The 13,192-nt window shown below is 46.9% G+C and overlaps 2 protein-coding genes across 3 annotated transcripts; both read right to left on the bottom strand.

Moving 5' to 3' along the window:
• Positions 1-112: 112 nt before the first annotated feature.
• On the bottom strand, positions 113-2,385 carry kxd1 (KxDL motif containing 1). Its single transcript, XM_086163189.1, has 5 exons — positions 2,214-2,385; positions 1,707-1,832; positions 1,396-1,548; positions 1,254-1,300; positions 113-1,154 (listed from the first exon to the last, which is right to left on the bottom strand). The coding sequence occupies exons 2-5, from the start codon at positions 1,802-1,804 to the stop codon at positions 898-900; spliced, it is 555 nt and encodes a 184-aa protein (XP_086019315.1). The 5' UTR covers positions 1,805-1,832; positions 2,214-2,385; the 3' UTR covers positions 113-897.
• A 1,118-nt stretch (positions 2,386-3,503) lies between these two features.
• sinhcaf (SIN3-HDAC complex associated factor) lies at positions 3,504-12,173 on the bottom strand. 2 transcript variants are annotated; one of them, XM_086162763.1, is made up of 6 exons: positions 11,907-12,032; positions 8,910-9,037; positions 7,702-7,801; positions 7,498-7,621; positions 7,263-7,413; positions 3,504-6,048 (listed from the first exon to the last, which is right to left on the bottom strand). In XM_086162763.1, exons 2-6 carry the CDS (start codon positions 9,035-9,037, stop codon positions 5,649-5,651), a joined length of 903 nt encoding a protein of 300 aa, XP_086018889.1. In that variant the 5' UTR covers positions 11,907-12,032; the 3' UTR covers positions 3,504-5,648. The 2 variants fall into 2 exon arrangements, with proteins under 2 accessions (XP_086018889.1, XP_086018888.1); XM_086162762.1 differs by lacking the exon at positions 8,910-9,037 and having other exon boundaries at positions 11,907-12,173.
• Positions 12,174-13,192: the final 1,019 nt, after the last annotated feature.

Below are 13,192 nucleotides of genomic sequence, written 5' to 3' on the forward strand. Positions count from 1 at the left end.
GAAATATATTATCCCATCAACTTTGGAAGATTAGCTTATGGAAACGTATCTTTCCTCTTTGAGGAATACCAGCAATGGGAACATTTCTCTGTCCTATAAGACAAACGCGGCATTGAAGGTCATTTAGACAAACATATTTAATTTGAATATTGCATCACCAGACATGACAATGAAAGGCATTCATACTCACAAATCCCCACTGCTGGGAGATGCTTTAAAATCATATATCAATGGAGTATATTCAAGAGGCACCGCCTCTTTACTTTTTGGCTTTAGGAGACATGTATTCAGATAAACTCTCGAGACATGACAGGGTTTCCCATTTGACACTATGTTTCCATCCACAGTGTGGTCAACCTGGCGGCTACGCAGACACTGATTAATGAACATGACCTACTGATTGCTGCTCATCATTGATCTCCATATAAAAGGCATTGCATATGACATATTCCCTGGTAAGAAAAAGGATCCCCAAAATATCAAGTTGCTATATGACATCGTTGTAGTTACAACTTGCAAATTTCAGTTACTCCAATTCACATTAAGGACAGTGCTTTCATGGAGTTGAAAAACATGAATTCTAAGGAAATGAATCAAAAATCCACGCGTTTATATTCACACAATGAGTGAGCAACTTGCTGGGACTTAGCCCACGTTCAGAACAAACTTCAAGTATTTTGTGTTATTTTAGTACCAAGCAAGCGGAGGACAAGTAAACATGTCAAATAATAGATCCAGTGTCCACAAGAAGAGTTCCTAGTCATCTCCAGAGTCCATGTTGTGTGCAAATCGAAGAAGACGACACGAAAAAAAATCAAAATGACAATCTGGCCTCAGCACAGCTTTACTAATGTTGAAGCTCAGGTTTGGGGACAGAAATCCGGCCATACGTCAGTTCTACTCGGCGGGCACAGAGTCTGGGCCTTCATCCTGCAGGACGGCTGTCTCTGTGGTGTCAGAGGTGGGTGTGTTGGGCTGCTCCTGGGAGAGCTCCTCAGAGCATCTGCTCACTGTGGGTGAGATGACATCTGGACTGGTATCACCGGACTCTGTGCTTTGCTCTGAGGTGGCCGTCGTGATTGTTGTGGCGATGCTCGGGGGGACTGTATCAAAGTCATCGTTGTCGTCTTCCAGGATGGGTGACTCGTGGATGTCTGCAGGAGAGCAATTTTGAAGCATCATTTTCATGCAATTTCATTTACATGGAAGATTGTGTTCATAAAATTCTGAGGGTCAAGAAGACGACAACTCACTGCTGAATGCTTCGGGGTACTGCTTGGAAATCTTTCCTTTTAGCGTCCTGAGAGGAGAGGTAGATCAATAATCAGAGGTTGTGTGATTGTTTCTATGCCTTTCTGTGACTTTGTGGGTTTTATGTTCAGAGCTGATGGATACCTAATGCGTCTGAAGATGCTGTCCAGATCTTTCTTCATCTCCACAAGAGTGCGGGTGTGGAGCAAGAAGCGCTCATTCACTTGCTGAAGTCGCACATTTGACAACACATTGAAGTTAATGAGCATTTCGTTGGTTTTCTCAAAGCGGTCAAGCCTGTTTTCAGACATCAAAATAAACACACACAAACAGCATTCGGATGTGTCAATTTGAGAATGAAACTGAATTCGAACGACACATAACCATGTCAGCATTAAACAACATCAGTAGCTAATGAAATAAAGGTGGATGTAACACTCAACAAAGACATTTACATGTGTCTTTGAGCCTGGATGATGGCGTTGACGTCCTCGGAGTTGACCATGCTCAGCATCCTGTTGCAGAACACGCCTGAGGCTGTGGGTTCCCCCATGATGGAGAAGGATGAGGATCTGCAAAAACTGCACAGAAAAAAAAAAAATTAAATTTTGCACTTCATCAATAAAGGGCATATAGATTTCTGTCAGCCAGGTACCAGGTTCGAGCAGCATTTTGAAGCAAAACAAAAGTTGCAGGTCGTAAAGCTAAACGAATCTACTGACGGATACTTCTACAGTAACAGGCTAATACAGAAATCCACTGCAACTGGACTGTTATTCAACTGATTCAAACGGCTTCTATGATTTATGGATTTATTTCTTCATTTTGATTAAAGTCTGAAATGCAGGCACATATTTTTCAATGTGTCGTGGAATGAAAAACATTAAGCTGCCCAAGCAAATCTCTAACTAGCATGCTAGCATGCTAAGAACCGACTGCGCAACTCCATCCCTGGAACCTACCGCAGGTCCGGCTCCACTCGGGCCGGTTATTTTATCTTTAAATCCCCGTTTCGAATCTCTATCTGCAGCCTAAAGTGCACATCACAGCCTTCGATTAACAAAAACAACGCTCTTCAGTTGGTTTTGTTTTGGTTGTTTTTTTTTTCTTCCTCTATTTTCAACTTCCTGTCATAGGCGGGACCTTTGCTCCTTCTACTGGATCAAACGGCGCCTGGTCAGAGCTCTTCCGGGCGTGTTGCTGCCCCCTAGTGGCCTGGAGGACCGTCACTCACTGCATCACAGGCTGCCATAACGACCATCACTATGACTACTACTACACCCATTACTACTAAAGCCACTACTATTACTTTAAAGAGGGACATGTTCCTACTTTTATATTTTTTTTTCTGTCTTGCTATCTTTTGCGTTTCTATTCATATTTATTTTCATATTTCATATTTATTTTTTTGACATTATAACTGTTACACAACTGTGACAAAAGAATTTCCCCCCATGGGGATCAATAGTTTATCTTATCTTATTGTCTTCATTTTCTCCATGATATGAATTCCAGAGAAAGACAATTTATTTTTTATTTTCTGTTTTATGGGACACTAAATCTACAGTGTCACATTAACAAATGTTTTATTTACTAATATATTCAATTACTGTATGTTTTCTAAACACCCTGGGTACATTTTGTCAGTTTCCACTGAGGAGAAAAGTGGGTTTGATCACGTAGAATAAATACGCTACATCTCTTGACAATTTCTGAACATCCTGTTCAAAATGAGGTAATGTATTATTACCAAAAAGAAATAAGTGCAGGTGGGGAAAACCCCTTGACCACAATTCTCATACTTATTTTGTGAGGACTTCAATGTCCTTTCTAAAAAATTAAAATATACACATTTGATGTTTTTCCACAGTATCTTCAATTTCATCTGTGAGCTGTGGAGACTTGAGCTGCAAATCTTTGCACTTGGAACCGGATTCCAAAAAAACCAAAAGATCTCAGTAATACAGAAGTTGATTTGCTTTCAAATCAATGAAGTGTTTTACAAGGTTTACAATGCATTACATCGGGGAAGGGTTCAGACATTCAGACTCAGAACGCAAAGATTCTGTTACTATGGATGTACAAAACAACATACGGACCCACCTCTGGTTTCCATGGAGACGTACTTAAAAATGCCTCCTGTGTCCCTGCATGCAAACAAAGTAGATGTAGATCTTGTCAATCTTTCGGAGCGAAAGGGAAATTGGCGGGTTGTTTTTATTTGGCTAAATTCAGAGACACCACACACACATAAAACTCACAAAATTACTTTTATTAAGGGACAAGTAAAAAAAGTACATGATGTATAAAAAATACAAAACTGCTTTCGTCTAACTTGTAAGCAAAGTAAATGCATAGCGACAATACATGCAAGTCTAGAGTTAGATATCCTACTACTCCGTAATGTCTCTAAGCTACAGGGTAAAAGGGGAGAAAGGACAGTTTGGTTGCAATCTATCAGTCGTCTCAGGCTACATGATACAGCTCTAAACTCCAGGCTGGAAATAAGTTAGGTTGCACACAACTCAGCTGATGAGTAAATAAATATTTAACAACACTTCACAAATATTGACAACCAGTAATTCGACGCAACGCTAATCCAAAGGTGCGTGAGAATCACATTCGATTTCTGCTGTACTAAACCTCACTACGTACAAGCTTAAAATGGAGAGAATTCATTGTATTACACGTATAAGCAGGGATGCAGTGATACAAATAAATATGAAATAAATAGTGAAACCCTAATTAGAGCCACCTAGCTCCCCCAGCCCCGTATGTACATAACACACACCCATTGCTCCAAACTACGACATCACGTGTATGAAATTCACCGTTAGTGTTCTTTCAGAATAACATACACATACATACACATGACCTGGGACAAGAACAAGTGTCCGTAGAAAACCTGCATTGATTTGACATTAGGTGAATCGCAATGTGCTTTGGCTTTCACTCGATAAATATTAGGCTATACAGTCACTTGCCAATTTATTAGGTACACTTGGAATTGAAACACCATGCAGTTGAATATAAGAGCCCCGCGGCTAATCCGCCCCTCATGATATCTGAGGTTCCTGCCGGCGACGTGTTGATTTTGCCCGTTTATGTGAATTCGGCCTTTCACAATATCAACTCGACATCTTTGAACGCTCCGAAAAAAAAGAAAAAAAGTGGAAAGTGGGCCGATGTTCGAGGAAGAGCCTTCCTCGCAGGGCTGCAGGGCTGCGCCGGTGTGATCTGGAGGTGCCTGATAAATGCAAGTGAGCGTGTATTGCGACACATTTGTGGTATATAAGAGGCAATGGCATAGCTTTTCAGTTTGTATAAAGTCTTTTACCATACTGACCCGGGAATGACGAAATCACTGATACTGGTATTGCTGAATGATTATAGAATGATTGTGGGTTTTGCTGTCATACTGTGTGGTATTGTTGAGCAAAGACACTTCTATTTTTCCTTTTCTTTTTTTTTCTTTTTTTACATACAAAAATAAGTTAAAACTTCAGAGAAATTGATCCAAAAAATAAAAGTAAGATTTACAGTTCATATAAGGCCATGCAATTTAGTAGACTCATGCATCAGATCATTAGGTCTTTTGAATGAGTGGGCTTGCCATTCATGCAAAATGCACTATGTGTTGCTGAGGCCACAATAAATATAGCTACCGTCCCTTTTTGTTCCTCGATACCAATCCAGAATTAAACAGGAGCTCTGTCTGTGACACATAAGTAAGGCTGGTGTATTTGCTGTTGAAGCTGTGAATAGGCCTGATCTAAAAGGGACCCACAGAGATGCTAATCCAGTTTACAAAATAACAGAAAGTCTTTGATAGGAGAGGATGTCAGGGTGAAACGTGGCAAACACAAGGGCTACTGTACAGGCTTGTGCTGTGTCCATTCCTTCCCCAAGCAGATAACCACCCTTTCAGAACGAGAGATCACCAAAAATTTATCTCCGTGCGTGCGCGTGTGTGTGTGTGTGTGTGTATGGATTCGATGGTTCTCAAAAGTCGAGCAATGAAGTTCACGTAGCACCTTATTCTGCAAGAAAGTGACTCTATTGCATTTCAGAATGAATGTGTAAAAATGTACCGGCAAACCAGCGAGAGGATCACAAACACAACAGATGACGGTCCATCGTCGGAATGAAGAAGGGGGACATTAAATATTACAACGGAACCAAAGTGGGAACCCCTCGGCCCGTACGTTAACCATTTCAACGGAAGAAACTAACCTCCAGCATTACTACGGAGAAGACCAAAGGATTCAGCTGCTTTATGATCGAAGGCCGTCCGAGGCGACTTCTATGTAAGTGCTTGAGAAAAGAAAACACTCCCGAGATTTTTTTTTTTTTTTTTTTTTTTTCCCAGAGACGTACGTGCGAGCGGGGCTTTGACTTTACCACGCCGCCTCCGCCACCGCCACTCCGCTCCTGATTGGAGGCGTCGTCATGGTGACACATAGCTGAGCAGGCTCTGTGCTTTGCACGGACGTCGGCGTCTCTTTCACTTCCTCTCCGGCCCCGCCGCCGCCCGCCTGGCCTTCATCGACCTCCACCTCTTCTTCGTCGTCCTCGTCTTCTTCGTCGTCGTCGTCGTCCTCCTGCTGCTCCTCTTCCTCCTCCTCATGCTGCTGCTGCTGCTCCTCCTCCTCATGCTGCTGCTGCTGCTGCTGTTGCTGCTCCTCCTGCTGCTGCTGCTGCTGCTGTTTGTTGCGGCAGCAGGGCTTGAACAAATGGGGGTCGATGAGCACCTCCCCGAATCGGCCCTTGTAGATGATCCCACAGCAGACCTTCTGCCTGGAACCAACAAAACCTGCGTTACGTGGCTGCTAAAAACGGAGCTCCTCCCTCCACAGGGTTCACACTCCGCAAATCACACGAGGAGATGACGGTAACAGTTTACATCAGAAAACCACCTGCAGCCGTGTCCCAGGCCATGATGGCAACCTCATATCTACTCCTGAGCCCTAAGAGGGTTTCCGGGGGGTTGGCTTGATCTAGAAGTTGGAGGATTTCAGGTACTTGGGATCAACAGTCCAAAGCAATGGAGAGTGTGGAAGAGAGGTGAAGAGACGGGTTCAAGCAGGTTGGAATGGGTGGAGAAAGGTGTCATAGGTATTATGTGATAGAAGACTATCAGCCAGAATGAAAGAAAAGGCGTCAAAAACAGTGGTGAGACCAGCGATACTCTATGGCCTCGAAACTGTTACAATGACGAAAAGACAGCAGGCAGAACTAGAGGTTGCAGAGATGAAGATGTTGAGGTTCTCTTTGGGAGTGACCAGGATGGATAGGATCAGGAATGAGTCTATCAGAGGAACAGCACATGTTAGATGTTTTGGAGAGAAGGTCAGAGAAGCCAGACTGAGATGGTTGAGTCATGTACAGAGGAGAGATAGTGAATATATTGGTAGACGGATGCTGGGATTGGAGCTGCCAGGCAAGAGGTCTCGAGGAAGACCAAAGAGAAGATTTATGGACGTAGTGAGAGAGGATATGAAGGTAGTTGGTGTGAGAGAAGAGGATACAGAGAATAGGGTCAGATGGGGTAAGTTGATTCGTTGTGGCGACCCCTGAATGGAGGGAAAAGCCGAAAGATGAAGATCATCTGCCTTTCCCGAACCCGCTCTATCTCCAGCACTCTCACTTTCCACGGTCAAGGCAGAAGGCCGCCCACACTGCCCGAGGCTCCTGCGTCGGTAAAAAGCAGCACTTCCTCGCCACCTTATCGTGACTTGTTACCGAATGAATGATACGTAAACGAAACCGGCCATCAGTCCTGAGCGTTCTCTAAACCAATCAGTTGAACGTAAAATCGATGTAAAACTGATCTCTATCTTTATTCTTTATCTTGTGAGCCCACAGTCCAAATACACAGAGCATGCTAACCAGAAAAGTACGGCATTAATACGTTTATTAGCGACCAATATTAGGTGCAACTGTGTACTGCGGTTACATCTGGAGTGTCAGCGGGGTCGGAGGTCGCGGGAGTAAAGCAGAGCACGACTGACCTCTTCCAGTAGGACAGGTCCAGGAAGGAGAAGACCGGGGAGCGTCCGGAGCCGCGGCTGGGCTCTGTGTCCGAGCCGTCGTCGGAGAGGTTGCTGTAGCTCGGAGACTGAGCTGGAGACGCGCTGGAGGTGGTGCTGTGGGCGTCTGAGTCTGGAAGACAGCGGCTCATTGAGACAACAGGCGGGTGGGACTGAAGGGGATCTCCGGCTAGAAAGCACAAAATGCAAAACTCACTGTGTCTTTTCAGCTCCTTTTGCAGCCGGCTGATTTGGCTGGGACGAGCTTTCTTGGAGATGGACTTTATCTTCTTGGGCCTTGACGTTATCTTCAGGCTTGGACCGCCTCTGGCATCTACCACCTGCGCGGAGGAGAGGACATCAGCAGGCTGCATATCTGCATCGCGGACGGGATTTTCCCACACGTTCCCTCTGTACTCACGTGATTCCAGTTCTTCTTGGTTCCCACCGGCAGCTTCTTCCATCGCTTCACCAGCAGCACGCAGGCGTTGCAGATTTCTCCGGACCGCGTCTCACTCAGCCTGTGGGGATTCCAGAGTGGATGAGGAAACGCCACTTGGGTCACGGAGGAACATCCGATATCACTGCGGGCGCCACGGCCCAGAATCAGGACCGGCTTCAGTGGACGGCTATGTCCACGCAAGCGCCGAGGTTGGCTGGTCTGCAGGCTAACCTGACGCTGACGTGAAGGTACACAACCACTGGACCGCAGGACCTCATACACTATACTCACCATATACACAACACTATTATCCTGATAACAACTACACACAAAACTTTTACACTCATCACAGCTATACACAACACTATGATACTGATTGCAACTCCACACAGTGCAAAATACAAAGTGCAATGTAGTTTAGTAATGAGCTGAGGGATTTATTAGGTTCATATGTAATGTACAGTATGTATATTATCTACAGCAGAGATATGTGTCACTGTGTGTATGTATATATATGTGTGTGTGTGTGTGTGTGTGTGTGTGTGTGAATGCAGTGAGTATACAATATATTATCTACAGCAGGGATGTGCATAACACTATTTACAGTGTATATATACATTTTATGCACAGTGTATATGTATATATACAGCATGTAGTGTGTATGTACAGTGTCAATATAGTATGCAGTGCATATACATATTATTCAGTGTGTATATAGTGTGTACAGTGTATGTGTAAGTTGCTTACAATGTGTATATAGCGTGTGAAAAGTGTCTGTGTGTCCGTACAGTGTGTATATAGTGTACATAATGTATGATGCGTATACTGAGCATATGAAGAGTGCGTACAGTGTATGTGTGTAAGTTGTTTACAATATGTGTATAGCGTGTGAAAAGAGTGTGTGTGTGTGTTTGTGTGTGTTCGCATAAAGTGTGTATATAGAGTGTAAATAATGTATGATGCGTGTACTGAGCATATATAGAGTGCATACAGTGTGTGTATGGTGTGTGTGTGTGTGTGTACAGTGAGCAGCAGGTAGTGCTCTGTGTGTGTGTGTGTGTGACATGAGATAATGAAGGTGAGCTCCCTGAAGATGTCCTGGTGAGGAGTAGGTGTGGGTGGGAGGTGGATTCATGTGGAGGGGGCGGGGGTATGTATGCGTGTCTCCACGCAACGAGTTTTCTCACCCGAAGCAGCTCCGGAAGTCTTTCTCGTAGCGCTTGCTGTCCGTGAAACGCGAGCTGGAGGACTTGGCGCGGCAAATGCAGCAGCCGTCCAGACTCCGGTACATCTTCGGCTTGTGGAAGCCAAACATCTGCAACAGAGGACGGGGTGGAGTGGAGTGGGGTTGGGAAGGCGGTGGAGTGTGTCAGCGGACCCGGCGGTCCACGCACGGAGGACCCGGGTCTACTGCAGACCGGAACTGGAGTTGCGTGTCTCCATCAGCGGATCGTGGACACGCGGAGGGGGGCGCGGTGCCGGAGCCCCTCCCGCCGTGACCCACATGATGGAAGTAGGTCAGCAGTCAGACGGCGTGTCAGACGGATCATGGCGCCACGCCGCGCACACGCGTGGGGAGATAGTAAAGCACGCAATTTGGAGAGCACGCTGCAAATACTATTTGGGCGTACGCAAAACAATATCGTATGCGTGTGTGTGTGTGTGTGTGTTTGTGTGTGTGTGCGCGCGCGCGTGCATGAGGCGCACTGCACACGCATCTGGGAGAGACGCTTTCGACGGCAACCATGGCGGCATGTGCAGAGGATCCACAGAGCATGTTGCTAGGCAAACTGTAACCTCCACAGCACATGGAGAGCCGAACTGCGGCAAAGCTGCAAGCCGCGCCCCCCCAGACGGGCTGCGTGTTTTTTCCCCGCCATCAATCCTCCGGGGCCGCTGACGGTGCGCTGCCACGGAGAGCCCACGGAGAAGGGACCGACGACAGAGCGCTCACTCCGCCGCGTAGAGCCGGGCGGAAATGTGGCGACCGCGTTTCGGAGGGATGAAAACATGACATCTGGTGGGACTGGAAAGTGACTATTTCTCTAGAGCACGCTTTCCAAAAAAGGATGATTTTGTGAATGTGCGACACCTCGATGGCAGAACGTGACTGTTATGTAATTCTATATCAGGAAGGAGTGTCAATCAATAATTTATAAGCGGTCTAACTGCCGCCGTGGCCTCCGTGTTACTGTTACAGCGCAAATAAGAGCGGTAAACGCAAAGGTCAGGTGACTGAGCACTTTCATTTGATTTGGATCTGCAACAGCAGTTAGCACAGATCTATCGACTGGTCCTAGATAATAAAGGCAGCAAAGCAATTATTATTTCAAAGCTTGAACACTAAAAACAACCAAAATAATTATATGCAAATATATCTCTTTTTTCTTCTGCAACAGACACATCTGTGGCTCTGTTTATAATTATACATGTATAAATATCCTCCTGCTTCTTAACACTGGTCCGCCACAAGTTCCCCTGCACCTTCCACGTACAGTTTAAAATATGTGGTGCAGCTTGTGATACAACACGTGTACAATTTGACTTCATTATTATTATTATTACTGTCTGTTCTGACATGTTGAATTTGTTTTTCATCCCATCTTACTCCTAGGACAAATAAGCTTCATGTTTTTTTAGGGGGCTGAATGAAAGAAATAACTACAGGACTGTCTCAGAAAATTACAATATTGTCATAAAGTTCTTTATCTTCTGTAATGCAATTACAAAAAACAAAAAAAATATTTTTCATGATATTCTAATATTTTGAGATAGGATTTTTGAGTTTTCTTAAAATGTAAGCCATAATCACCAATATTAAAATAATAAAAGGCTTGCAATGTTTCAGTTGATTTGTAATGAATCCAGAATGTATGACATTTTTGTTTCAATAATTGCATTACAGAAGATAAAGAACTCTATCACAATATTCTAAATTACTGAGACAGTCCTGTAGATAGCTAGAGGTAAAAACGGTCAAAACTAGAACTAAAGTCATGTTTTCATATAAAGGTGCCATTGTATCACCTTACAAATGTCCTAATTTTGCCCAATTTTTTTAGCCTAAATATACGTTTCTTTGGCGATGATTTAAAAAAAAAAAAAAAAAAGCATATAGATTTGCTATTCTTTTAAGCTGAAAAGGTTTCAAAACATCGGCCACGTTTTTCACCTCCGAGCGGCGCATCTGCGTGCATAGACGATCTTTGTAACCGAGCTCAGCCAGTGACGCAACTGAAGCTGGCACGGCGGGGGGCGGCGGCGGCGGCGGGGGGCGTGATGCGTTTTTCCGCAAAACACTCACTTTAATGCGGCTCAAACTTAACATAAATCCACTCGGAAGCTGCGTGGACGCGTCCCCGCGGCCGCAAAATGAAGCGAGGTATCGATATAAATATAATAAAAAAAACCCAAACCCGCACTAGTTTCCGTGGCGGGAGCGGAGCGGTGCGGGAGTGCGGCTCAGACGCGTGGTCCGCCGCGGGCCGCGCAGAGGGCACCCATCTTGGGACGCCGAGCTCCGGATCCGAACCCGAGCAGCGAGCACGCCGCGAACACGTGTTTCCACGCACACGACGATTATGGGATGTCGCTGCAAATTCGTCTTTTTCCTCTTTTGTCCGAATCAACTTAGGAAGTTGTCCCCCCTTCCTCTCCCCTCCGCGGCTCCACTTCCACGCAGATACACGGGTGTTTTGTTGACAAGCGCGCCGCGTGTCGGACGCTTCCCGTGCGGGTGGGCGTGAGAGCTGCGGTCCCCTCCCCCACCCCCACGCGGAACGGTTGCGGGACAATACCGAAACCCAACTTTAGTTCCGTTTCCGATTCTCCACGATCCTCCCCCTCCCTCCTCCTCCGAGCACAACAACAACAGCCGCTCCATGTTACCCACGCGTGGCCGCGACACCCCCACCAGATGCGCAAGCTCCGCACGTCTTCGCCCCCTTTTTCCTCCGCTTATTCTTCATTTATTGCACTTTGCACGACTAGTCCGCACGTCAACCCCCCTCCACACACACACTCCCACACACACACATACACACACCCGGTCCGTGCTGCGTGGGGCCTAAACGCGCAATTGTTCCCGTACAACTCCGAGTGCGTGTTGTGAAAACACGTCGGAAAACGCTGGTTTAAACCAACAAATAACCCTGAAACAAACAACGGCCGAGCGCGTTGGTTACCTTGCGTGGAGTTTGCGTGGAGTTGCGTTGCGTGGGGCTCCCCGCACGGCGTCGTTGAGCTGGAACTGTTGTGAAAAGCGACCCGCATCGGCGGCGCGCTCTCTTGTTGATGTCTGCGGCCGCGGACGGGACTGGCTGGTTGTGGACGCAGCGCGCATGCGCAGCATCCACGCCTCCATTTCGGAGTGGCGCGCTGGCTCGCGGCTCCTCTTTTCCTTTTTTTCGCTCCCCTTTTCTTCAATCGCGTCATTTACATAAACGGCGCGTGACGTGTGCGCGCGTGTGCATTCACCGCGCCTTATAAGGGCAGACGGGCCGCGCGGGAACGGGGGGCTCGGCCCCGGTTGCTATGGCGCATTGGAGAATGTCAGAAAGGGGGCGGGGCCTCGCCGGCCGCCAGATGGCCCCGTCTGGAGGCGCCGAGTCCGGGAGGCGTCGCCGTCTACCGCCGAGCGGCTTCTTCGCCGGGTCGCGGCCGTTTGGACACAGCATGACGTGGGGACAGGATTACAGTCGAGATGCACGAAGGCGAGGAAGGAGGGGGAACCGTAATGGCGGCTCCCGCGCCGCCGCTTGGTGTCGCGGACTGTTCGCTTCGAGTGAATTCAGCTTCGTGTTCATTCCTGCCCGCGGGGAAGGTCTCGGCCGTGGGTTCTGTTCCACCCCGGGGCTCCTGTAGTGGACCGTCAGTTTCTCTCAGCTCTGTTTCAGAACACCAGAGAGAAACTTCTCTCCAAATACCACCATACCCTCATCTGGATGCGAGTTCTTCTCCGGGTTGCTTCCCTCGGGAGCCTTCAGCCAATCACCTGCCTCCTTCTCGCTCACACCCACAGCCAATCACCTGCCTCCTTCTAAACCATAGCCAATCATCTGCCTCCTTTTAACCCACAGCCAATCACCCGCCTCCTTCTAACCCTCTCTATTTTCTCTGACTAACCTCCTGTCCTCTTTCCTTCCATCCATAAACATCCAGACATCCTGCCTGGCACCTCCAGCCTCAGCATCTTCTCCATCCATCCTCTGTCCATGTCCAAACCATCTCAATGTGACTTTACCTCCAGAACATCAACATCCAACATGTTTTGTCCCTGTGATTGGAGTCATTCGCGATGCGACCCATCCTCCCCGCTTTCACAGAGGAACCTCGACATCTTCATCTCTTGCCGCATCTCGTCTTTCTACTCAGTGTCTCACTGGGACGGTGTGACTCAGGTGGTTCCTGGTTGGATTCCCGAGCATCTCCCCGGGTGCTGCGTGACGGCCACCTGCCGCTCAGGGTTCAT

Source organism: Fistularia commersonii, chromosome 17 (genome assembly GCF_037954325.1).
Source record: "Fistularia commersonii isolate RoL2024-O1a breed Wild chromosome 17, RoL_Fcom_v1.0, whole genome shotgun sequence".
NCBI lineage: Eukaryota > Metazoa > Chordata > Actinopteri > Syngnathiformes > Fistulariidae > Fistularia > Fistularia commersonii.